The 26,043-nt window shown below is 52.7% G+C and overlaps 1 protein-coding gene and 1 long non-coding RNA gene across 8 annotated transcripts in view; one reads left to right on the top strand and one right to left on the bottom strand.

Annotated features, from left to right (window-relative positions):
* Window positions 1-11,674, bottom strand: part of EML2 (EMAP like 2) — a 38,111-nt gene extending 26,437 nt beyond the window's left edge. The window contains exons 1-7 of one of the 7 annotated variants that reach the window (XM_054463710.2): window positions 11,320-11,674; window positions 8,194-8,412; window positions 7,978-8,101; window positions 7,702-7,806; window positions 4,906-4,934; window positions 4,567-4,696; window positions 477-626 (exon numbers count right to left, since the gene is read on the bottom strand). In XM_054463710.2, coding sequence (XP_054319685.2) covers window positions 477-626; window positions 4,567-4,696; window positions 4,906-4,934; window positions 7,702-7,806; window positions 7,978-8,101; window positions 8,194-8,412; window positions 11,320-11,491 — 929 coding nt within the window. In that variant the 5' untranslated portion in view covers window positions 11,492-11,674. Of the gene's footprint in view, window positions 1-476; window positions 627-4,566; window positions 4,697-4,905; window positions 4,935-5,415; window positions 5,484-7,701; window positions 7,810-7,977; window positions 8,102-8,193; window positions 8,413-9,633; window positions 9,785-11,319 lie in introns of those variants that run through there. The other 6 variants (XM_054463709.2, XM_063658160.1, XM_063658159.1 and 3 more) reach the window with 6 other exon arrangements.
* LOC134738838 (uncharacterized) lies at window positions 6,732-8,885 on the top strand. Its single transcript, XR_010124980.1, has 2 exons — window positions 6,732-7,093; window positions 7,723-8,885. It is a non-coding gene; the product is annotated as an uncharacterized LOC134738838 (long non-coding RNA).
* Window positions 11,675-26,043: the final 14,369 nt, after the last annotated feature.

Genomic DNA, 26,043 nt, shown 5'->3' on the forward strand with positions numbered 1-26,043 from the left:
CCTTGGCCTCCCAAAGTGCTGCTTTCACAGGCGTGAGCCACCTCGCTGCCCAGATTTTCAAAAGACGAAAAAGATCTAGGCATTGCGTGAATTCACTGTCTGAATTTTTTTTGAGACAGAGCTTGCTCTTTCACCCAGGCTAGGCTGGAGTGCGGTGGCTCAATCACAGCTCACTGCAGCCTCGACCTCCTGGGTTCAAGTGATCCTCTCGCCTCAACCTCCTGAGTAGCTGGGACCATAGGGGCTCACCACCACACCCAACTAAAACATCTGAAATACTGAAATATTGATACTCAATCCACATTTTCCCACTGAATTCAGCCTGAGGGCAGCTGGTGGCTTTGGAGAGGGAGCAAAGGCTTAGCCTTGCCCCAAACCCCACAGGGCAGCGATGTGAAAAGAGGCCTAGAGGGGCAAGGCCTGGAGCTCCACCTCCAGTCACAGCTCCCTCCCGTCCCCTCCGTCCCACATCTCACCATTTGATGTCATCGTTGTGTCCCAGGTAGTGTCGCTGCCTCTGCTCCTCCACGCTGTATAGCACGGCCACGGAGGCCACAAAGTACACTATCTCCCCGGTGGGGAGCAAATAAAGGTTGGCCCGGCAGTCTCGGCCACGGTAGCCATAGCTGGAGCCACCCAGGGGCCGGTTAAGGAATGAGTTTTGTTGTTGTTGTTGTTGTTTTTATTTATTTATTTATTTTTATTTTTATTTATTTATTTATTTTTATTTTTATTTATTTATTTATTTTTGAGATGGAGTCTCACTCTGTCACCCAGGCTGGAGTGCAGTGGTGCGATCTCGGCTCACTGCAAGCTCCGCCTCCCGGGTTCACGCCACTCTCCTGCCTCAACCTCCTGAGTAGCTGGGACTACAGGCACCCGCCACCACGCCCAGCTAATTTTTTGTATTTTTAGTAGAGACAGGGTTTCACCATGTTAGCCAGGATGGTCTCGATCTCCTGACCTCGTGATCGACCCGCCTCGGCCTCCCAAAGTGCTGGGAGCCACGGTGCCTGGCCTATTTATTTATTTATTTATTTTTTGAGACAGAGTCTCGCTCTGTCTCCAGGCAGGAGTGCAGTGGCACAATCTCAGCTCACTGCAACCTCCGACTCCCTGTTTCAAGCGATTCTCCTGCCTCAGCCTCCTGAGTATCTGGGATTACAGACACATGCCACCACACCCAGCTAATTTTTGTATTTTTATTAGAGACGGGGTTTCACCATGTTGGCCAGGATGGTTTCAATCTCCTGACCTCATGATCCGCCCACCTCAGCCTCCTAAAGTGCTGGGATTACAGGCATGAGCCACCTCGCGTGGCCTGTTTTGTTTTTTTAAGACGGAGTCTGTCACCCAGGCTGGAGTGCAGTGGCATGATCCCAGCTCACTGCAACCTCTGCCTCCTGGGTTCAAGCAATTTTCCTGTCTCAGCCTCCCAAGTAGCTGGGATTACAGGCAGATGCCACCATGCCAGGCTAATTTTTGTATTTTTAGTACAGATGGGGTTTCACCATATTGGTCAGGATGGTCTCCAACTCCTGACCTCAGGTGATCCACCCACCTTGGTATCCCAAATTGCTGGGATTAGAGGCTTGAGCCACTGGCTCCCAGCCAAGGAATGTATTTTGCATCACACACACTGGCTGAGGACCAGACTCAACAAGGTCATTGGAATGAGGTTTTTCTGTTTCCACTCTCACCCCTGTAGTGGGTTGATGGAGTTTCGCTCTTGTTGCCCAGGCTGGAGTGCAATGGTGTGATCTCGGCTCATGGCAACCTCCGCCTCCCGGGTTCAAGGGATTCTTCTGCCTCAACCTCCTGAGTAGCTGGGAGTATAGGCATGCGCCACCATGCCTGGTTAATTTTGTATTTTTAGTAGAGACAGCGTTTCTCCATTTTGGTCAGGCTGGTCTTGAACTCCCAACCTCAGGTGATCTGCCCGCCTCGGCCTCCCAAAGTGCTGGGATTATAGGCGTGAGCCACCATGCCCAGGCTATATCTGTTTCTTAATCCCCACAACTTGCAAATGTGACCTTACAAGGAAAATGGGTCTTTGCAGATATAATTATAGATCTCAAGATGAGATCATCCTGGATTATCAGAGTGGCCCCTAAATCCGATCCCAAGTGTCCTTATAAACGACAGAAGAGGCAGCCTCAATCTCCTGGGCTTAAGTGATCCTCCTGCCTCTGCTTCCCAAATAGCTGAGACTACAGGCATGCACCACCATGCCCAGCAAATTTTTTGTATATTTTTGGTAAAGATGCAGTCTTGCCATGTTGCCCAGGCTGGTCTCAAATTCCTGGGCTCAAGCAATTCACTTGTCTTGGCCTCCTAAAGTGCTGGGATTACAGGCATGAGCCAATGCACCCAGCCTGCCTGGCTAATTAAAAAAAAAATTTTGTAGAGATGGGATCTCGCTTTGTTGCCCAGGCTGATAGTTATCTGGTTTATTTGTTAACTGCTCATATTCCCCAATAAGACTGTGAGTTCCATGGTGGCTGAGATAGGGCTGTTTTTGTTTTTTTTTTTTTCATTTCTGTATCTCCTCCTCCAAGAAGCCCTCCATGACCCCAGGCTGGGTCAGCCCCGTCCCTGTGGATTCCCCATCCCAGTCTTGCACACTCTGGCTTGTCACTCTCAATGAGTCTGTTCCCATGCTAGACTGTATGCCCCAGGAGGGCAGGCAGATGCTGTCATGGTCAGCACTGGGTCCCCAGCCCTATGTCTCAGATGTTCAGAAAATACATGAATGGGCCAAGCACGGTGGCTCACGCCTGTAATCTCAGCACTTTGGGAGGCCAAGGCAGGTGGATCACTTGAGGTCAGGAGTCCGAGACCAGCCTGGCCAACATGGCAAAGCCTTATCTCTACTATAAAACACACAAAAAAATTAGCCGGGCATGGTGGGCCATGCCACCCAGCTACTCGAGTGGCTGAGGCAGAAGAATGGCTTGAACCCAGGAGGTGGAGGTTGCAGTGAGCCAAGATGGTGCCACTGCACTCTAGCCTGGGTGTCTCAAAAACAAACAAGAAAATATCTGAATGATTGTCAATATACATATATCTTGACCCCATGGAAACTGCTCTGACCTGCAGTCTACTGCAGAGGGGAGCAATCTGAGGTCCACACTTTTGCAGTCTCAGCCACCTCTCATCAGATGCTTATCAAGCCCCACTGGCAGGACATTTGGGACAGATTCCAGGAGATATTTCCAGCTGCCTCGAGAAGGCGCTGGGCACCCAGAAGGCCAGGCCATTTCACCAACCACCCTGGCTCCTCCAAAGAGAAAACCAAGGCCCAGAGGGAAGCAGACAGGGACCGGGTTCCTGGGGTGTGGACTCCAAGCTCAATAGACTTTTAGGAAAAAGTTTGGGTCCCAGAATCAGGATTCTTGTCTCCTATCTATAACTTCAGTTTCCTTATCTGGAAAGGGGGTATAATAATTTCCAAACTGTAGGCCTCAGAGAGCTCTTGGAGGCCACTAGTTGTAAAAAAACAAATTCATACCTGGAATAACTTACAACAGTGTCTGTCAGATAGTAAGTGCTTGAGTTATTATTTTGGATTTTTTGTTTTGTTTTGTTTTTGAGACAGGGTCTCACTCTGTTGTCCAGGCTGGAGTGCAATAGCACAATCATGACTCACTGCAACCTCGACCTCCCAGGCTCAAGTGATCCTCCCACCTCAGCCTCCAGAGTAGCTGGGAACCACAGGAGCATGCCACCATGGCTGGCTATTTTTTTTTCCTTTGAGACGGAGTTTCGCTCCTGTTGCCCAGGCCAGAAAGCAATGGGACAATCTCGGCTCACTGCAACCTCTGCCTCCTGGGTTCAAGCGATTCTCCTGTCTCAGTCTCCCGAGTAACTGGGTTTATAGGCACATGCCACCATACTCGGCTAATTTTTATATTTTTAATAGAGACGGGATTTCATCATATTGGTCAGGCTGGTCTCAAACTCCTGACCTCAGGTGATCCGCCCGCCTCAGCCTCCCAAAGTGCTCAGATTACAGGCGTGAGCCACCGCGCCCGGCCTGCTATTTTATTTCCTGTAGAGGTGAGGTCTGGCTATGTTGCCCAGGCTGGTTTCAAACTCCTGGCTTCAAGCGATCCACCCACCTCGGCCTCCCAACGTGCTGAGTAAGTATTTTATCAATCCCTATGCATGGGGCACATACTATGAGCTCAGTACCTTTACACATTATTTCACAGGTCTATGAACCTGAGATCATGAAATTCATTTTTCAGAGTCAAGGCGACTTTTCCAGGGTCACACAGCCAGCTATGGGCTGGACTGGAGTTTGAACCCATCTCTGTCAGACTCCAGAGCCCGGGCTCCCAGCCATTCCCAACTCTTTGTTGCTCAAATGCACCAATCCCACTCTGGCCACGTAGCCCTTGAACGTGCTGTGCTTTTTTTGTGTGTTGCCCAGGCAAGTCTCAAACTCCTGGCCTCAAAGGATCCTCCCGAAGTGCTCGGATTACAGGCCTGAGCTGCCTTGACCGTCTTTCTATTTCCTCCTGAGGGGATGGGAGCACCAAGGAGATTCCAGCAAAAGGATACACCCAGTCCAGCTTGAGCCGGCAAGAAGGCAGCTCCGAGCGTGTGTCCAGGCTGTAGGTGGGTGCCAGCTCATCTGGGATCATCATGGGCACAGGGCGGCCCCTCAGGAACATTTTCACGGAGCCATCCTCTGCCAGGACACCCCCAGAGGTCAGGCACTGACACCAGCCCCATCCCTATTCCCTCTCCTCTTCCAGCTTTATTTATTTGTTTTTTTAAAGGCAGGGAAACTGAGGCCGAGAGGCAAAGACCCAGTAGCCAGGACTACTGACCTCTGGCTCCAGCCTGTCACCCCAGCAAGCAAGCTTCCACCAAGCCCTTCCCCATCTCCCCACTTACCCACACTGAAGATAACTTCTTTGGTTTTGCTGTCAGGAAAGGACAAAGAAAAAAAAAAGTCTTAGTAGTCGGTTCAGAAAAGGGGAGAAACCATTCCTCCACCCCCACCGCTCCACGGAGGTCTCCGATGAAAACAGGGCCGAGTAAGGGGCAGAGCGCTGCCTCTCTGCAGGCCGTGTGCTTTGCTCGGTTGATCTTGCAGAGCCTAAGACACAGGCCCAGAGAGGCAGTGATCGCCAAAGATCACACAGCACGAAGTGGCAGGGACGCGATCCTGGAAGAAGGGAGTCACCAAGGACCCTTCCCTCCTAATCAGCAAGGTGCTCCCAACGCCCCCCACCCGCAGTTCCCCCAGCACCCCAAACGTCAAGCAGCGGGAGAAGCAGGGAGAGTTTAAGGGAAGGGGTGTGTCCCCACGCCGGCCTGGGTCCCAGGGGATGGGGGAAACCTGAGATCTAAGCCCCGGGAGCGCGGAGAGGAGATGGAGGGTGGTCTGCGAAAGGGTCTCACCCAGCTCCAAAGCTACTCATGGCGGCGGCTGGCGGAGCTTCGGGGCCGGGGGTGGAGCCGGGACCGGCTCTGCCGCTTCCGGCCCTGGGAGGTGCCCGGGCCGCCGCGCCCCTGCCCCGCCCTCCACGGCCGCCCCTGGAGCCGGAGGGTCCCACCGGGTCACACATCCCGGGCTGTGGACTCCCGATCCCAGGTTCTTTCAGGGTGGGTGGGGGAGAGTGGTTGAGAACATGGACTCGGGAGCGCGCCTGCTTGAGTTAAAACCCCAGTTCTGCTAATTCCTAGCAGTGTACACAGGTCGTCCAATCTCTGCCTCGGTTTCCTCATTTAAAAAATGGGGATAATAAGAGTACCCGGCCGGGCGCGGTGGCTCACGCCTGTAATCCCAGCACTTTGGGAGGCCGAGGCGGGCAGATCACCTGAGGTCAGGAGTTCAAGACCAGCCTGGCCAACGTGGTGAAACCCCGTCTCTACTAAAAATACAAAACTTAGCCTGGCGTGGTGGCTGGCGCCTATAATCCCAGCTACTTGGGAGGCTGAGGCAGGAAAATCATTCGAACTCGGCAGGCGGAGGTTACAGTGAGCTGAGATTGTGCCATTGCACTCCAGCCTGGGCAACAAGAGCAAGATTCCGTCTCAAAATAAATAAATAAATAAGAGTACCCACACCTCCCGGGGGTAGTTGCGAGGATGAAATTGGTTAATTATTGGGAAGTGCCTGGAGTATACATAACGCTGTATTTTGTGTTTGCTATGTTTGAGCAGAGTTGAAATGTGCAGCTTTTGACCTTGGTCTTGCCCTTGCGTGGCCTCCTAGCACTGACCACGCCCACTGCACCATAACTCCAGCCTTAGGGTGATTTTTGTTTTGTTTTGTTTTTGATACAGGGTGTCGCTCTGTCGACCAGGCTCGAGTGCAATGGCGTGATCATGGCTCACTGAAACCTCGAATTTCCTAGGCTCAAGTGATCCTCCTGCCGCAGCCTCCCAAGTAGTTGGGTCTACAAGCGCAGGCCAGCACGCCCGGCTATTTTCTTTCTCTCTCTTTTTTTTTTTTGTTTTTTGTTTGTTTGTTTAAGGAAGTCTTGCTCTGTCACCAGGCTGGAGTGCAGTGGCGCGATCTCGGTTCACTGCAACCTCCGCCTCCCGGGTTGAAGTGATTCTCCTGCCTCAGCCTCCCGAGTAGCTGGGACTACAGGCACGCGCCATCACGCCCAGCTAATTTTTGTATTATTAATACAGAAGGGGTTTCACCATGTTGGCCAGGATGGTCTCGATCTCTTGACCTTGTGATCCACCCGCCTAGGCCTCCCAAAATGTTGGGATTACAGGCGTGAGCCACCGCGCCAGGCCTAATTTATTTTCATTTTTAGTAAAGACGAGGGCTCACCATTTTGCCCAGCCTGGTCTCGAACTCCTGAGCTCAAGCGATGATTCCCGCCTCTGCCTCCCAAACTGCTAGAATTATAGCCTTAGGTTTTGACTCGGTCCAGATCTTCAGTACGGCCCCGCCTCTGGAGTTGACCACGCCTGTCATTCTGATCTCAACCACCTCCTCCCTTCTAATCCTGTCCCTGAGTTGACTCAGTTGCTTGAGAATTGACTGCTACCTCCCGCCAACGCTCCTTCTCCGGCCCGCCAGGCATTCTGATTACGTCCATTTTCACTTATTCCTTAAGTGAGTACCTGCGAGGCCTCCAAGTTGGCTCCACCTCTTGGCATTTGACCACGCCCCTACGGCCCCGCCTAACCTTTAAGCCACGCCCTTTTCCACCTGGCAGTGCCCCCCGATTTTGATGTCAAGGCTTCTGGAATCTAGAATGCTTCCACCTGGTCTCAGCTTCTGTTACTCCGTACCCCAGATTTTAACTTCGCCCAGGCGAACACTCTGGCTGCACCCTTAAATTCCTCAGACTACCTCTTTCCTTGCAGAAACTCTGTGGCTGCTGCCTTGACTTCATCCCTGAAACTCAACGGGGCCTCTCCTGTACTTTAATAACCACGCCCATAAGCCAAGCTCCTCCCTGACTTCCTCACCCTGTAGACCTGACCGTCCAGCTCCTAAAAACTCTGGCCACGCCTCTCAATATTGACTCCGCCCTCCCAGACCTTCCACTGTCACCATGCCACCTCAACATTGGTCCCTCCAAGGCTCTGGCACTGTCCCCGCTTTTGAACTAGCTGGCCGCACTCTAGGTTACGACCTCGTGGCCTGGGGCATGACTACATTTCTCGACCATTTCCTCCCTATCTCTTTCTGCGGCTTGACGCCGCCCCAGTCCTTACCCTTCCTTTTTGGCGCTACAGTTGCTGCTGGAGGATGTGGTCCGGCTGCGGGGGTCCTCGCGGCGCACCAAGGCGAGACGCTCTGGTGACAAGTAGCGGCGGACACTGCTAAAAGAGAGCACACAGTTGGGGGCAGAGCCTTCGAGGCCAGCAGGCTAGCGCCGTGAGCGAGCGAGATCCTCCCTGCACCCTCTGCTGCTGGAGCTCAGGCAAACAAACCACCTCTGTCTCCCACGAGGTCTTGGAGAGCCTGGGGGTCCCGGCCTTGTGCTTTACCTGCGCCCGAAGGTCGCCTCCTTCTTGGGAGAGGATGGGGACGTGGCATAGCCACCCACGCGCCGCGGGGGTCCCGAGCCATTAAGGGGCGTCCTGGTGGGAAGGCCTTTCAAGAGCTGACACACTGGAGGGATGGGGTTAGGGGACAGAAGAGGGTGAGTATGAGGACCAGGCCCCGGTCCTCCCCATCCCACCCCTCCAGTCTAACGGGGATACCCGAGGCAGTGGTGCCTAAGCGCGGAGGCGCCCGGCCCTTGGGGGTGCCCCGCGCGCGTAGCGCTGCTCCCTGTTCTTCGCACGCCCGCAGGCGACGCAGAGCATCCGCCAGCGCCGCCTTTAGGACCGCCAGCTCGTCTTCCTGTAACTGCAGCCGCTGCTCCAGCGCCGACACGCGGTCGTCCACTTCCATACCGCTCGTGCCCGACAAATTGTCATCTGGAAGACGGGGGAGTGCCGGCTGCAGGGCCACCCAGGAGCTCCAGTGCCCAAGGGGTCCCTCCCGCCTTCCTGGGTCTAAGCGGGGGGCCAGCCACGCCCCTTTCCTGTCCCGCTACCTGGGGCTGGGACACTTGGACATGGGCCAAGGAAGAGGACTCTGAAGGGGGAAGGAAATCCCCACAGCTCTCCAACCCATCCCCACACTCCTCTCTGCCGCAGCGCGCTGGCCGTGTGACCTTGGGGAAGTCCCTTCCCTCTTATTTTCTAAGAGTCTGTGAACCCAGGAGCCTCTCACTCTGGCTGTAAGATTCTATAACTAAGATGTGACCAGGCGCGGTGGCTCACGCCTGTAACCCCAGCACTTTGGGAGGCCGAGACGGGCGTATCACGAGGTCAGGAGATTGAGACCATCCTGGCCAACATGGTGAAACCCCGTCTCTACTAAAATAAAAATAAAAAAATAAAAAAAATTAGCCGGGCGTGGTGGCGCGTGCCTGTAGTCCCAGCTACCCCGGAGGCTGAGACAGGGGAATCGCTTGAACCCGGGGGGGTCGGAGGTTGCCGTGAGCCAAGATCGCGCCACTGCACTCCAGCCTGGCGACAGAGCGAGACTCCGCCTCAAAAAAAAAAAAAAAAAAGAAAAAGAAAAAAGAAAAAAAAAGATTCTATGATTCTATGACTAAGACGTTAAGTATCTATGAGTGATAAGAGCATTTGCAAAATGACACCAACCTACTCCTAATGACACTAAAGTTCTAGAATTGATCCCCAACATCCTCCGACGAAGATTCTGTTATGAATACCAACGTCTCTTCACTGTTTCTAAGACTTTCCAAGCCAAAAGGTCATGCCTAGCCTCCCCGTTTCCCCTCCTCTCCTCACCCTGGGGTTCGACCCTAGAGCCAGCTGCAAGGACAGACCTTCGGCGGCCCCTGGCGGCGGACTTGGGGGTTGCAGGCAGCGCATCGCCGACCCAGAAGACCCAAGGGAGATGCAGACCGGATTGACAACCAAACTCTTCCCCAGCAGGCATTTCTTTTCTGTTCCCCTTCTTTATTTCGCTTCTGTACCCCGCGCCCCAGATTTAGCTCCCCAGCCTATAGGTGCAGCCAAAATGACTCCCCGAGTGGCCCCCCTTAACCCCGCTCATTTTCCCAAAGTGGGAGGGGAGGAGACCCAAGTGGCCCCTCTCCCCCTTTTCCCCCAGAATACTCATACCCAGACTCATTGCTGACCACAACCAAGGAAGCCCTGGTTCCCAGCCTGGTGGAAGTAAAGGTGGTAGCTTAGACGGGGACAGGGCGTGGAGCTCGCCCCTGCCATCCCGCGTCCACAGGCCGCGCAGCCGGCCCTCTGGGCTCCGCAGTGCAGCCGCCGCTCCTCCCTCCTTCCCTTCGTAGCCCAATCGCCTGCCGAGGCTTGCCCGCCCTGCCCCCCACTCAGTGCCTCCCAGGTCCGGTGCCTGGACCTGCAGAGGGAGGTGGGAGCCTCCTGAGGTCAGAAGGAGTGAGCCGTCAGGACTTAGAACTCGTAACAGGGGGAAACCTCCAGGGGTCTTGTTGGCATCACGTTTTGCAGACGGGAAACTAAGGAAGGAGGCCAGTAGGAGTGCGCAGAGACACGCCAAAGATCGCTCAGCCAGTAGGTGGGGGTGGGGGACCCAATCACCTCCTGTGCTCAGCCTGGTCCTACCTACCATTAATAATACGACCAGAAAAATGGCATCTGTTACTGTGAGCTTACATGTGCCAGGCACTGCTCACGCAAAACACTTAGCACGTTCCTGGCTCATGTTGATGCTCGATAAATCCAGAATAGGATTAACTATTTTTATGATACCTAATGCTTTTGGCAACTCTAGTAGTTGTAGTAGCATAATCCATTTTAGGAGGAGAGGAGGAGGAAGGGTACTGAAGCCCAGAAAGGTGACGTTACTTGTTACATGGACACACAGCCGTTCAATGGAAGAACCCATACTCAACAGGAATGGCCACCCTATCATTCTGGCTCTTAGAGGGACAGAGGAGGACAAAATAAGCATTCTGGGTCCCCTGCCAATTCCAGTGGTCCCTGGCACTAGGGTGTGTACCCAGAGGACTGAACCTCCAAACTGAGTTAAATAGAGGTGCTTTCATCTTGACCCTTCTGCCCCACCCAGAGCGGCCAGCTGCACTGTCAGCCCATCCTACCAACCCCCACACCTCCACCATCCCCATCCCTGTGACTCAAGCCCTCCGCTCCCTCCTGACCATCCCCCCATCCTCAGCCCTTTTTCCCAGAGACCAGGCCTCACTTCCCACTTTTCCCTCCCAACTCCCCTCTTCTCCTATCTCCCCTCACCTGAGCCCGACACCCACAGTGGCCCTTCTGGTATCACACCCATTTGTCTAGGGAGAAGGGATGGTGCTAATGCATGGGAGGGCCAGGGCCAGAGGATTTGGGAGGTATCCTAGAGGCAAAGTCCTCTGGCCGTCCCTTTCCAGTCCCACACTCTGCCCTCAACTCAACACCAAATCCACCCCTACCCCCTCTGTCTGTCCCCCTGCTATGGAGATAGGGGAGCATTCCAGAAGCTTGAGGGGAGAGAGAAAGGGCAGAGTTCCAGGCCCAATCGACCCCCAGGCCGTTCCCCCTTCCAATCCCGGGTTCCTTCGGGTTCTGCCCCCTTCTCTCCTCTCCATCTAGCCACCTCGGGAGTAGAGGAGGATCCAAGTGAATGGGGGGCTGGGATCTAGGTTTTGGGGACCAGGGACCTTGCTCTTGGGTCAGGGTCCTGCTGAGGGAGAGAAAAGGGGGATCTTCAGCAAGGGAGGAGGATGGGGACTTGGAAGGAGGAGGTTGGGGCAAGAAGAGATGGGTCCAGCCTTGGGCGGGGCCAAGGTCGGAACTGAGGAGGGGTCTCACCGTTGCAGTATTGCAGCAGCGAGGACGTGTCGTACAGGCCGCAGAAGGCCGGGCCGCGCTCCGCCATCGCCCCACCACAGCCACCGCCGGCCCCCCCGGTCCCAGCCCAGGCCCGGTCCCCCCCACCAGGCCCTGCCTCCCGTTGCCATAGCAACGCCCTTCGTTCCAGCATCCCCAGCTCAGCTCGCCTGGCATCAGGCGGCCGGCGCCGGGCCCGGCGCTGGGGTCATCCCCAGGATGCCCAGAAAGGGGGGTCGGGACACCCCCTGCCAAGCCCCCCAACACAATCCTCGGGCCAGGATTGGCTGCTCCCGGATCCCCCTAGGTACCGTCTGGTCCCGCCCACAACCGGAGTGTAGTCTCTCTAGACCCCCCTCCTCGCCCACTCAGAACCAATGAGAGCCTGTCGCGCAGGGCCCTCCACCAATAGGGATGCAGAGGGATTGGAAGGGGCAGGGCCTTTCCTGCTTTCAGCCTGAAGCGCAGCCCCGAGCTCCGGGAGGAGGATGGTGTGGAGGAAGACACTCCACTATCCCCAAAACCTCTTCAGGCTTTCATTGGATTTTCTAAAAGCCCCCTCCTTAAGGCCAGGGCCCGACCTTAGAGCCCCAAACCCGCCCAGGGAGCTCTTGTTTATTACATCTAGGCCCACCCCCGGGCTCTTAGCCCCACCCCCAGAATCTTGCGGGTGCTAAAGTTTTATTCCTACCCACAGAATCATTAGCACCGCCCCCTGAACCTCCGAGGGTTTATAGTATAGTACTTCTCCAGAGCTCTGGACAGGACCTTCTTATAGGATTACCTCTGCCCTCGGAATTTAAATCCCTCCCACCGCGGTCTGTTAGTCCCTCCCTAACTTTCCCCACCACTCTGTCTGCGGCCCCAGGCCCTTAGCTCCGCCCTTAGAGCCCGGGCCTCCCACAACCGCATTATCCAGTCCGGGCTTTGGCACAGGCCCAGTTGTGAGGCTTGGACTAGCCCGCGTGTCAGGCAGAGATGGCTCGAAAGTTGTGGGGGAAAAGGGGAGGGTAGAAAACCCGACAATGGATTTCAAGAATATTGGACCGCCTTCCTCAAGTCTCCAACGAGGGTAAACACCTAGAGTATAGGCAGGAGAAGTGAAGTCTGGAGCAGAAAAAGAATTCCCTCTGGACACAGAGACGAACAGTAGAAGCTTTGGAACCAGATTGACCTGGGTTTAAATCTTGACTCCTCCACTTTCTCGTTTCGTGACCCTAAAGCTCCACTTCCGCATCTGGAAAGTGGGGGCTCATAATCTCGCCTGCCTCATTCATTCATGCAAAAATGTTTACTGAGTGCCTAAATGGGCCAGGCTCTGTTCTAGGTGCTGAAGTTTCCGGAGTGACCAAGTGAACCTGTTTCCTCTCATGTATTGTTCATTTAATGGAAGAGGTAAAGAATCATACACAAAATAAATAACAATACCTAACGTTTAATCAGCAGTCACTATGGGCAAAGCACTCAGTTATCCTCACCAAAAGCCCTATTTTTTTGTTGTTGTTGTTTGCTTGTTTGTTTGTTTTTGAGACGGAGTCTCGCTCTGTCGCCCAGGATGGAGTGCAGTGGCGCAATCTCAACTCACTGCAACCTCCGCCTCCTGGGTTCAAGCGATTCTCCTGCCTCAGCCTTCAGAGTAGCTGGGACTACAGGCGCACGCCACCATGCCCAGCTAATTTCTGTATTTTTAGTAGAGATGGGGTTTCACCATGTTGGCCAGGATGGTCTTGATCTCTTGATCTCGTGATCCTCCCGCCTCATCTTCCCAAAGTGCTGGGATTACAGGTGTGAGCCACCACGCGCGACCTATTTTTTTATATTTTAAAAATATTTTGTACAGAGGAGCTCTTGCTATATTGCCAAAGCTGGTCTCAAACTCCTGGCCTCAAGTGATCCTTTGGCCTGGGCCTGTCAAAGTGCTGGAATAATAGATGTGTCTCACTCACTCTTGCCCTGGCTGTAATGCAGTGGCATGATCTTGGCTCACTGCAACCTCCACCTCCCAGATTCAAGCGATTCTCGTGCCTCAGCCTCCCCAGCAGCTGGGATTACAAGTGTGCACCACCATGCCTGGCTAATTTTTGTATTTTTAGTAGACACAGGGTTTCACCATACTGGCCAAGCTGGTCTCTAACTCCTGACTTCAAGTGATCCTCCCGCCTCAGCCTCCCAAAATGTTGGGATTACAGGTATGAGCCACCACACCCAGCAAAAGTTCAATTTTAATCACCGTTTTAGAGATGACGATACAGAAACAGCGTGGCAGTGACTCAACCTGTTAATCCCCAGCACTTTCGAAGGCCAAAGAAGGGGGATTGTAGGGGTGCAAGATCAGCCTGGGCAACAAAGCAAGACCCTGTGGCTACAAAACAAAATTTCTTTCTTGTTTTTTTTTTTTTTTTTTGATAGAGTCTTGCTCTTGTCGCCCAGGCTGGAGTGCAATGGCACGATCTTGGCTCACTGCAACCTCCGCTTCCCGGGTTCAAGCAATTCTCCAGCCTTAGCCTCCCGTGTAGCTGCGATTACAGGCACCCGCCACCACGCCCGGCTAATTTTTTTGTATTTTTATTTTTATTTATTTATTTTTGAGATGAAGTCTCGCTCTGTTGCCCTGGCTGGAGTGCAGTGGCACGATCTTGGCTCACGACAACCTCCGCCTCCCGGGTTCAAGCGATTCTCCTGCCTCAGCCTCCCAAGTAGCTGGGACTACAGGCTTGCGCCACAATGCCTGGCTAATTTTTGTATTTTTAGTAGAGATGAGGTTTCACTATGTTGGCCACGCTGGTCTGGAACTCCTGACCTCATGATCCGCCCACCCCGGCCTCCCAAAGTGCTGGGATTACAGGTGTGAGCCATTGCACCCAGCCAAAACAAAATTTTGGCTGGCATGGTGGTGCACGCCTATAGTTCCAGCTACTTGGAAGGCTGAGGTGGGAGGATCACTTGAACCCAGGAGGTCGAGACTGCAGCAAGCTATGATCGTGCCACTGCACTCCAGCCTGGGCAACAGAGCAAGAAGGTGTACAGACAGGATAATATAATAAAAAAGAGAGCAGGAGGCTCATTTAGAGACCGTAGATCCAGGGCAGTTACCTCTGAGGAAATGACATTTGAGCTGACATGTGAAAAACAAGAAGGGTTGGGCACGGTGGCTCATGCCTGTAATCCCAGCAGTTTGGGAGGCCGAGGCAGGCAGATCACCTAAGGTCAGGAGTTCGAGACCAGCCTGGCCAACACGGTGAAACCTTGTTTCTACTAAAAATACAAAAATTAGCTAGGCATAGTGGCACACATCTGTAATCCCAGCTACTCGGGAGACTGAGGCAGGAGAATTGCTTGAACTAGGGAGGTGAAGTTTGCAGTAAGCAGAGACCACACCATTGCACTCCAGCCTGGGTGACAGAATGAGACTCCATCTCACAAAAAAAAAAGAAAGAACAAAAAAAAGAAAGAAAGAAAGAAAAAGAAAAACAAGAAGGAAGCAGTTATGCCTGGAGTTGGGAGGCAAGGGATTTCTAGGCAGAGGAAACAGTAAGTGCAAAAGTCCCAAGACTGGTTTGAGTTTAGCATATTCCTGGGGCAACCAGAAGGTTGATGACGATGAAGCTGTGGAGAGAGATGGGAAGCAGGGGATGTGAGGCCAGGGAGGCTATGGGCCTTCCATATCTTGCAGGGCCTCAAAGGCTGGGGGAAGACTTTGGCAGTTTGTCACTGCATCCTCCACAAGCCACAGTGAGGTCACAGATATAAATTATACATGAGTGGCCAGGCCACACCTGTAATCCCAGCATTTTGGGAGGCCAAGGTGGGTGGATCACTTGAGGTCAGGAGTTCGAGACCAGCCTGGCCAATATGGCGAAACCCCATCTCTACTAAAAATACAAAAATTAGCCAGGCATAGTGGTGCGTGCCTGTAATCCCAGCTATTCAGAAGGCTGAGACAGGAGAGTTGCTTGAACCCTAGAGGCAGAGGTTGCACTGAGCCAAGATGGTGCCCCTGGACTCCAGCCTGGGCGACAGAGCAACACTCTGTCTCAAAAAAGAAAAGAAAATTACACATGACTACAATGCCTAGCACACAATGAGGCATCAATGATGGGCCGGGCATGGTGGCATGTGTTTGTAGTCCCAGCTACTCGAGAGGCTAAGGTGGGAGGATCTGTTGAGCTCACGAGTTCGGGCTGTAGTCCACTATGGCAATTGGGTGTCTGCACTCAGTTCAGCATCAATACGGCTACCTCCTTGGAGTGGGGGACCACCAGTTGCTTAAGGAGGGGTGAACTGGCCCAGGTCAGAAAGGGAATAGGGCAAAACTCCCATACTGATCAGTAGTGGGATCCCGCCTGTGAATAGCCACTGCACTCCAGTCTGGGCAACATGGTGAGAACTTACCTCTTAAAAAGTAAAAAACAGGGGCTGGGTGCAGTGGCTCATGCCTGTAATCCCAACACTTTGGGAGGCTGAGGCGGGTGGATCACGAGGTCAGCAGATCAAGACCAGCCTGGCCAACATAGTGAAACCCTGTCCTAAAAATACAAAAAATCAGCAGGGCGTGGTGGTGTGTGCCTGTAATCCCAGCTACTCAGGAGGCAGAGGCAGAAGAATCGCTTGAACCGGGGAGGTGGAGGTTGCAGTGAGTGGAGATTGCGCCATTGCACTCCAGCCTGGGCGACAGAGCAAGACATCATCTAAAAAAAAAAAAAAACAGTAATAAATAGGACTGGGTACGGTGGCTCACATCTATACTTTCAGCACTTTGGGAGGCCCAAGCCCAGAAGGATCACTTGAGGCCAGGAGTTTGAGACCAGTCTAGGCAATATAGCGAGAGCTCCTCTCTACAAAATATTTAAAAATTAGCTGGGCTTACTTTTTTTGTTTTTGTTTTTTGAGATGGAGTTTTGCTCTTGTTGCCCAGGCTGGAGTGCAATGGTGCGATCTCTGCTCACTGCAACCTCCGCCTCCTGGGTTCAAGCGATTCACCTGCCTCAGCCTCCCAAGTAGCTGGGATTACAGGCACGTGCAACCATGCTTGGCTAATTTTTGTATTTTTAGTAGAGACAGGGTTTTACCATGTTGGCCAGGCTGCTCTGGAACTGCTGACCTCAGGTGATCCACCCACCTTGGCCTCTCAAAGTGCTGGGATTATAAGTGTGAGCCACCGTGCCTGGCCAGTTGGGCTTACTTCTTGTTGAACAGGTCTAAAAAAAGAAAAATAGGCAGGCATGGTAGCTCATGCATGTAGCTCCAGCTACTTGGGAGGCTGAGGCTGGAGGATCACTTGAGCCCAGGAGTTCGAGGCTATTGTGAGCTAGGATGGCACCACTGCACTCCAGTCTGGGTGGCATAGTGAAACCCCATCTCTCTCTCTTTTTTTTTTTTTTTGAGACGGAGTTTCGCTGTGTCTCCCAGGCTGGAGTGCAGTGGCGCGATCTCGGCTCACTGCAAGCTCCGCCTCCCGGGTTCCCGCCATTCTCCTGCCTCAGCCTCTCGAGTAGCTGGGACTACAGGCGCCGGCCACCAAGCCCGGCTAATTTGTTTTTTGTATTTTTTAGTAGAGACAGGGTTTCACCGTGTTAGCCAGGATGGTCTCGATTTCCTGACCTCGTGATCCACCCGCCTCGGCCTCCCAAAGTGCTGGGATTACAGGCGTGAGTCACCGCGCCCGGCCGTGAGATCCCATCTCTTAACATAAATAAATAAATAGGCCGGGTGGCTGACGCCTGTAATCCCAGCACTTTGGGAGGCCGAGGCGGGCAGATCACGAGGTCAGGAGATTGAGACCATCCTGGCTAACACAGTGAAACCCAGTCTTTACCAAAAAATATATATATATATACAAAAAATTAGCCGGGCGTGGTGGCGGGCCCTGTAGTCCCAGCTATTCGGGAGGCTGAGGCAGGAGAATGGCGTGAACCCGGGAGGCGGTGCTTGCAGTGAGCCGAGATTGCGCCACTGCACTCCAGCCTGGGAGACACAGCGAGACTCTGTCTCAAATAAATAAATAAATAGATAAATAAATAAATAAATAAAATAAACAAATAAAAAATCAATAATGGGTTCAAAGTGATGACCAAAATAGCCGTGGGTCCTTATCCTCCCACGATCACCACTAATTGTGTTACTGATAGAAACAACGCAGGAGGTTTTCTGCCGCCCAATCACGCTTCTCCCACCCGCCAATCCTCTTGAGCTCAGATTCTAGGAGAGGGGAAGTCAGACACCCAGATACAGGATTCTGAAGCAGCCTGCAAAGTGTTAAGGGCTGTTACTGGGGTGTCCCGAGAGGACCGCGGAGGCCCAGGGGAGTTCAGATCCATGGGCTCCATATGGTGCGGGAGGAGGAGGGAGGAGAGCCAGGCACAGGGATTTAGCTTGATGAGTTATGGGAGGTGGGAGATGACACACAAAGATGAGTCAGACCCAGTCCTTGCCCTTGAGGGGCTCCCAGCCTCAGTGCAGGGACCACTGTCAGGGTCCATGCGAGCTAAGTGATCTTGGCTCAATGGCTTGGTTTTTCCTCCTCTGCAAAACGGGAGTCATCCCAGCCCCCACTTCCCGGGGGAGCAGAGCAGGTTGAATGGGCTCACGCTGATAAAGTGCCCAGCACAGTGGTTTGGGGGTACAGGTAATGGAGCTGGTTTGATGACAAGTGCTTTCGCAGGGAGGTGTGAAGGATGTGGGAAACAGGCGTGGGGAGAGGGCGGCTCTGTCTGAGGAGGGGGTGGGGGCAGGCAGGGCTCAGAGTCTCTTTGTCTTTCTGCCTCCAGGCTTCCTTCTCCCTGAGGCTTTTCGCTCTCATCCCTATCTCTGTTTTTCTTCATGTTTCTGTCTAGAAATTGGATTTCACCCTAGCACTTTGGGAGGCCGAGGCAGGCAGATCACCTGAGGTCAGGAGTTGGAGACCAGTCTGATCAACATGGAGAAACCCCATCTCTACTAAAAATACAAAAATTAGCCGGGTATGCTGGCAGGCACCTGTAATCCTAGCTACTTGGGAGGATAAGGCAAGAGAATTGCTTGAACCCAGGAGGTGGAGGTTGTAGTGAGCCGAGATTGCACCACTACATTCAGTGAGCCGAGATCATGCCGCTGCACTCCAGCTGGGGCAATAGAATGAGACTCCTTCTCAAAAAGACAATGTGGGTCCTCCTTTCAACACCTATGAGACATGTCACCCTAAGCGAGTTACTTCCCTTCTCTGGGCCTCAGTTTCCCTATCCAGAAAATGGGGATAATATAACACCTCTGCTATAGGTCTGTTATGAGAAGGGAGATATAGATGTGTAAAATATCCAATATGGTGGCCATTTTATTATTATTACTGATACTAATCTCAGACACTGTTTTTCCTCTCAGCATCTCTTTTTTTCATTTATTTATTTATTTATTTATTTTGAGATGGAGTCTCGCTCTGTCATCCAGGCTGGAGTGCAGTGGCGCGATCTCGGCTCACCATAACCTCCGCCTCCTGGGTTCAAGCGATTCTCCTGTCTCAGCCTCCTGAGTAGCTGGGATTATAGGCGCATGCCACCACACCCAGCTAATTTTTTGAATTTTTAGTAGAGACAGGGTTTCATCATCTTGGCCAGGCTGGTCTCGAACTCCTGACCTCAGGTGATCCACCCACCTTGGCCTCCCAAAGCACTAGGATTACAGGTGTGAGCTACTGCACCTGGACTGGATCTCTTTTTTTTTTTTTTTTTTTTTTTTGAGATGGAGTCTTGCACTGTCGCCCAGGCTGGAGTGCAGTGGTGCGATCTTGGCTCACTGCAAGCTCTGCCTCCTGGGTTCATGCCATTCTCCTGCCTCAGCCTCCCTAGCAGCTGGGACTACAGGCGCCTGCCACCACACCCGGCTAATTTTTTCATATTTTTAGTAGAGACAGGGTTTCACCATGTTAGCCAGGATGGTCTCAATCTCCTGACCTCGTGATCCGCCTGCCTCGGCCTCCCAAAGTGTTGGGATTATAGGCATCAGCCACCGCGCCCGGCCAACTGGATCTCTTTGTTATGTTTTGTTTTGTTTTGAGACAGGGTCTCACTGTCACCCAGGCTGGAGTGCAGTGGCATCATCTTTGCTCACTGTAGCCTGGACCTCCCTGGCTCAATCAATCCTCCCATCTCAGCCTCCCAACTAGCTGGGACTACAGGCGTGTACCACCACGCCATTAATTTTTTGTATTTTTTGTAGAGATAGGGTTTCACCATGTTGCCCAGGCTGGTCTCAAACTCCTGGGCTCAAGCAATCCACCCACCTTGGCCTCCCAAAGTGCTGGGATTACAGCTGTGAGCTACAACTCCTAGCCAGGAGGCTTTCTTTAGGACAGGAGTTCAAGAGCAGCCTGGGCAACAGAGTGAGACCCCATCTCTAAAAAAAATAAAAATGTAGGCGAACGTGGTAGAGGGCACCTGTAAACCCAGCCACTCAGGAGGCTGAGGCATGAGAATCGCGTGAACCCAGGAAGCAGAGGTTGCAGTAAGCCAAGATCGTGCACTCTAGCCTGGGTGACAGAGCAAAATCCTAACTAAACAAATCATAATAATTAAATAAATAAATAAATTAGCCATACTTTGTGGCCTGTGCCTGCAGTCCTAACTACTGGGGAGGCTGAGGTGGGAGGATCACTTGAGCCCAGGAGGTCAAAGCTGCAGTGAGCCGTGATTGTATCACTCCACTCCAGTCTGGACGACAGAGCAAGACGCTGCTCCAAAAAAAAAAAAAAAGCCTAGAGGAAAAGGCCTAGGTTTGCCTGCTCTCCCTGAGGCTTGAAAAGGGGCTTAGGGGCTTGCTGAGCACTACCAGGGAGCAATCAGGGACCCCTACAAGTTTGAATCTTTCAGCTGATCCTGCCCAGGGCTGGCGGTTTACACTGGGTTTTGGAGGCAGGGAAGGCTGGAGCCGTCTCTAGGGCCCCAGCTGCTGGCCTCTGAGCCCCTGGAGCCCCCATTCCCCTCCACCCCCTCATGAGATTATGTCAACATAGCCCAGACGCTTCTGGCCAGGACAATATTTGCCCTCAGGATCTGGGGAGGTCGCTATGGAGATGTGCCCTCCCCGACTAGGCTGGAAGACGCCGAGGGGAGCCATGCGTCTCTGTCTCATGGAGTCTGAGTTAATCCTTGTTCTCTTCTGGGATATAAGTCCCTCTCTCTGTTTTCGTCCCTCTCTGTTCCCCTCCTTTCCCTTTCCTTCCCCTCTCCTCCCCTTCCCTCTCCCTGTCTCTCTCTTCCTTTTTTTTTTTTTTTTTTTTTTTTTTTGAGACGGGGTCTCACTCTGTCACCCAGGCTGGAGTGTAGTGGCGTGAACTCTGCTCACTGCAACCTTCGCCTCCCAGGCTCAAGCCAACCTCTCACCTCAGCCTCCCCAGCAGCTGGGACCACAGGTGCGTGCCACCACGCCCAGCTAATATTTTTTTGTAGAGATGAGGTTTTGCCACTTTGTTCAGGCTGGTCTCTAACTCCTGAGCTCAAGTGATCTGTCTGCCTCATCCTGCGATCTTGGATCGGTGCAACCTCCGCCTCCGGGGTTCAAGTAATTCTCCTGTCTCAGCCTCCTGAGTAGCTGGGATTATAGGTGCCCGCCAACACACCCGGCTAATTTTTTTATTTTTAGTAGAGACGAGGTTGCACCATGTTGGCCAGGCTGGTCTCGAACTCCTGACCTCAGGTGATCCACCTGCCTCGGCCTCCCAAAGTGCTGGTATTACAGGCGTGAGCCACCGCACCCGGCCTTGTTTCTTAGGTCTTATCTCTCTGGGTGTCCTCTCTGTCCTTCTTTCTCTGGGTCCTCATCTCTGTGTTTCTGTCTCTCCATGTCTCTGTCTCTCTTTGGATCTCTATATTTTTTGTTTGTTTCTCCAGGCCTGTATCTCAGGATCTCTGTCTCTTCCCATCTCTGGACTCCCCTCTCTCTGGTTCGCATCGGTTTGTCTGTGTGTGCCTGGACCCACATCTCTCATCAGGTCTCTGTCTCAGCTCTGCTGTCTCTCTCACTCTCTATATCTCTTCTCTTTCTGTGTATGTGTGTGTCTCTGCGTCTCTGTCATTCAGGCCTCATCTCTCTGCAGTTCTGAATCTCGGGGATGGAGCGGGGGCTGTCACAGCTTCCCATTCCTGGTCTCTATCCCCACGGGGCGCCCCTTCTCCCCATCTCTCTCTGCCTCATTTCTCCGGCACCATCTGCCAGCACCCCAGGCCCCTGCCTGCTCCCCGCAGGGTCTGCTTAGCCAGGCAGCCCCATGTGGTGAGACACAGGCCTTCCAGCTTCCACCCCACGCTTGCATCCTGGACAGGGGCACTGCCTGGTCATTGCTGGAGGGCCGGGGGAGGCAGGAGGGCAGGAGACCAGAGCCAGGAGACCAGAGCCAGCAGACCAGGGACCAGGGGCAATGGATAGAAACAGACGCAATCCCAGAGAGGAGATGGAAAAAGGGGAAGAGAAAGGAGAAACTTTAAAGACTGGCGAAAAGAGGCTAATCCAGAGGAAGAGAGAGAGAGTGAAAGAACTCAGCAGAGAGGCAGAATGAAACATGGAAAAAGAGAAGAGAAAAGCCTTCCCAATAGACAGGAGAGGAAGATAGAGGCAAACTGAGTGTGGGCTCAGAGAAAAGGAGTAAAGAGGCCGGGCACAGTGGTGCATGCCTGTAATCCCAGCACTTTGGGAGGCTGAGGCAGATGAATCACTTGAGCCCAGAAGTTCAAGACCAGCCTGGACAACATAGCGAGACACCACCTCTACAAAAAGTACAAAAATTGGCTGGGCACCATGGTTCACACCTGTAATCCTAGCACTTTGAGAGGCCAAGGCAGGTGAATCACCTGAGGCCGGGAATTCGAGACCAGCCTGGCCAACATGGTGAAACCCCATCTCTACTAAAAATACAAAATTAGTTGGGCATGGTAGGCACATGCTGTAATCCCAGATACCTGGGAGGCTGAGGCACGAGACTCTCTTGAACCCGGGAAGTGGAGGTTGCAGGTTGCAGTGAGCCGAGATGGCACCACTACACTCCAGCCTGGGTGACAGAGACAAACTCCATCTCAAAAAAAAAAAAAAAAAAAAAAAAAATGCTGGGCACGTAATCCCAGCACTTTGGGAGACTGAGGCAGGCTGAAGATGAGGTCAGGAGTTTGAGACCAGCCTGGCCAACACAGTGAAACACCATCTCTACTAAAAAAAATACAAAGAATTAGCTAGGCATGATGGCAGGCGCCTGTAATCCCAGCTACTCGGGAGGCTGAGGCAGGAGAATCGCTTGAACCCGGGAGGCAGAGGTTGCAGTGAGCTGAGATCACGCTATTGCACTCCAGCCCGGGCGACAGTGTGAGACTCCATCTCAAACAACAACAACAACAAAAATTAGCCAGGCATGGTGGCATGCGTCTGTAGTCCCAACTACTCAGGAGGCTGAGGTGGGAGGATTGCTTGAGCCCAGGTAGGGGGTCGAGGCTGCGGTAAGCTGTGATCACGCCACTGCGCTCCAGCCTAGGCAACAAAGGGAGACCCTGTCTCAAAAGAAAAGGAGTAAGGAGCGATTTGGATGAAAGAGAGAAACAAGGTAGATGGACAGAGAGACAGAGAAAGACATTGGGTTGGGGAAGGTGGGAGAGAGATGGGAGAGGCAGAGGGGTTGTGGGAGAGGGTTTGCTAAACATGGAGACAGGACTAGAGAAGGAAAATGGAAATCCACCGGGGTGGGTGCGGAGAGGCTGGGGAATGAGGCTTCTCTGGTTCTGAGTCCCCTGTTGCAGGAGTGGGGCGTGGAACTCAGCTGTCTGGGAGGGGCTGAGTTGGGATGGTGCATGCTGTTTCTCGGCCTGAAGTTTTCAGAAGCTGTGAGCAAGGCAGCTGGAGGGGGCCTGTGCAGCCAGCCCCTTTGCAGACCGTGGGAGACAACAGAGGACCCCAGGAGGGCTGAGGTGGGCAGAAGACCAGGTATCTACCCACCCCTGACTCCCCATCCTGTCTTTAGAAGTCTCACTCTGACGCCCAGTGCTGTGGTGCGGTCTCAGCTCACTGCAATCTCCACCTCCCAGGTTCAAGTAATTCTCCTACCTCAATCTCCTGAGCAGCTGGGATTACAGGCACATGCCACTACACCCAGCTAACTTTTGTATTTTAGTAGAGACGGGGTTTCACCATGTTGGTCACGCTGGTCTCGAACTCCTGACCTCGGTCTCCCAAAGTGCTGGGATTACAGGCTTGAGCCACTGCACCTGGCCTCTCCTCTTTTCTTTCTTCTCCCCTCGCCTTCTTTTCTTTTCTTTTGAGACAGGGTCTCCCTCTGTTGCGCAGGCTGGAGTACAGTGGCATGATCACAGCTCACTGCAGCCTCGACCCCCTCTCCGGGCTCAAGCAATTTTCACTCCGTCTTTCCATCTCGCAGTTTCTTTTCTGTTTTTTTTTTGTTTTTTGTTTTTTGTTTTTTTGAGACAGAGTCTTGCTCTGTGCACAGGCTGGAGTGCAGTGGCGCAATCTCAGCTCACTGCAAGCTCCGCCTCCCGGGTTCACGCCATTCTCCTGCCTCAGCCTCCCGAGTAGCTGAGACTACAGGCGCCCGCCACCATGCCTGGCTAATTTTTTGTTTTTTAGTAGAGACGGGGTTTCACCGTGTTAGCCAGGATGGTCTCAATCTCCTGACCTCGTGATCCACCTGCCTCAGCCTCCCAAAGTGCTGGGATTACAGGCGTGAGCTACCGTGCCCGGCCTTTTCTGGTTATTTTTCTGAGACAGAGTCTGGCTCTGTTGCCCAGGCTGGAGTGCAGAGGTGCAATCTCAGCTCACTGCTACCTCTGCCTCCCGGGTTCAAGTGATTCTCCTGCCTCAGCCTCCCGAGTAGCTGGGACTACAGGCGCCCACCACCACGCCCTGCTAATTTTTGTATTTTTAGTAGAGCCGGGGTTTCATCATGTTGGCCAGGCTGGTCTCCAACTTGTGACCTCAGGTGATCCACCCACCTCCGCCTCCCAGGGTTTTGGAATTACAGGCGTGAGCCACCGCACCTCTCTGTCTCTCTCCGGCTCTTGGTCCCTGTTTTCTGTTTCTTGGCTTCTCTCCCCCACCCCCTCTTATCTGTGTCTGTGTTGTCTGTTTGTCTCTGTGTGTGTGTTTCTCTCTGTCTCTGTCTCTCTCTCCCTCTCTCTCTCCCTCTGTTTCTTCTAGTCTATTTCTCTCTCTCTCTTAGTCTTTCTCTTCTTGTTTTTGTTTGTTTGTTTGTTTGTTTTTTAGAAGAGTCTTGCTCTGTCGCCCAGGCTGGGGTTTACTGGTGCAATCTTGGCTCACTGCAACCTCCGCCTCCTAGGTTCAAGCAATTATCCTGCCTCAGTCTCCCCAATAGCTGGGATTACAGGTGTGCACCACCACACCCAGCTAATTTTTGTATTTTACTAGAGACAGAGTTTCACTATGTTGTCCAGGCTGATCTCAAACTCCTGACCTCAGGTGATCCGCCCGCCTCAGCTTCCCAAAGTGTTGGGATTACATGCGTGAGCCACCGCGTCTGGCCTCTCTTCTTGTCTTTATCTGCTTCCCACTCTAGATCTTTCTTGGTCCTTGGTTTCTTTTTCTTTTCTTTTCTTTTCTTTTTTTTTTTTTTGAGACATGATCTCACTCTGTCACCCAGGCTGGAGTGCAGTGGTGCGATCATCACAGCTCACTGCAGCCTCAATTTCCTGAGCTCAAGCAAATCCTCCTGCCTCAGCTATCCAAGTAGCTGGGACCACAGGCGCACCACCACCATGCCTGGCTAATTTTAAAAAAAATTTTGAGAGGCTGGGCGCGGTGGCTCACGCCTGTAATCCCAGCACTTTGGAAGGCCGAGATGGGCAGATCACCTGCGGTCAGGAGTTCGAAACCAGCCATGGCTAACATGGTGAAACCCGGTTTCTACTAAGAATACAAAAAATTAGCTGGGCATGGTGATGTATGCCTGTAATCCCAGCTACTTGGGAGGCTGAGGCAGGAGAATCACTTGAACCCAGGAGGCGGAGGTTGCCGTGAGCCGAGATCGTGCCATTGCGCTCCAGCTTGGGCAACAAGAGCAAAACTCCGTCTCAAAAAAAAAAAAAAAAAAAAAATTGGCCAGGCATGGTGGCTCATGCCTATAATCCCAGCACTGTGGAAGGCTGAGGCAGGTGGATCACCTGAGGTCAGGAGTTCAAGACCAGTCTGACCAACTTGGTGAAAACCCGACTTTGCTAAAAGTACAAAAAAAAAAAAAAAAAATAGCCAGGCATGATGGCAGATGCCTGTAATCCCAGCTGCTCAGGAGGCTGAGGCAGGAGAATCACCTGAACCTGGCTCACTGCAATCTCTGCCCTAGCCTGGGTGATAGAGTGAAACTCTGTCTCAAAAAAAAAAACCAAAAAATTTTGTTTTTAAATCTAGATGATGTGTTGATAGGTGCAGCAAACCGCCATGGCATATGCACACCTATGTAACAAACCTGTACATTCAGCACATGTATCCCAGAACTTAAGGTCAATTTTTTTTTTTAATTGGAAAACTGAAAAAAGAAAAAATTTTTTTTTTTTTAGAGACGGGGTCTGACTATGTTGCCCAGGCTGGTCTCCAACTCCTGGGCTTAAGTGATCCTCCCATGTCGGCCTCCCAAAGTGCTGGGATTACAGGCGTGAGTCACCACACTAGGCTCTTAGCTCCTTTTCCTGTCCCACACCACCAGCTCATTTCCTCTCCACTGCTTCCCCC

Source organism: Pongo pygmaeus, chromosome 20 (genome assembly GCF_028885625.2).
Source record: "Pongo pygmaeus isolate AG05252 chromosome 20, NHGRI_mPonPyg2-v2.0_pri, whole genome shotgun sequence".
Classification (NCBI taxonomy): Eukaryota; Metazoa; Chordata; class Mammalia; order Primates; family Hominidae; genus Pongo; species Pongo pygmaeus.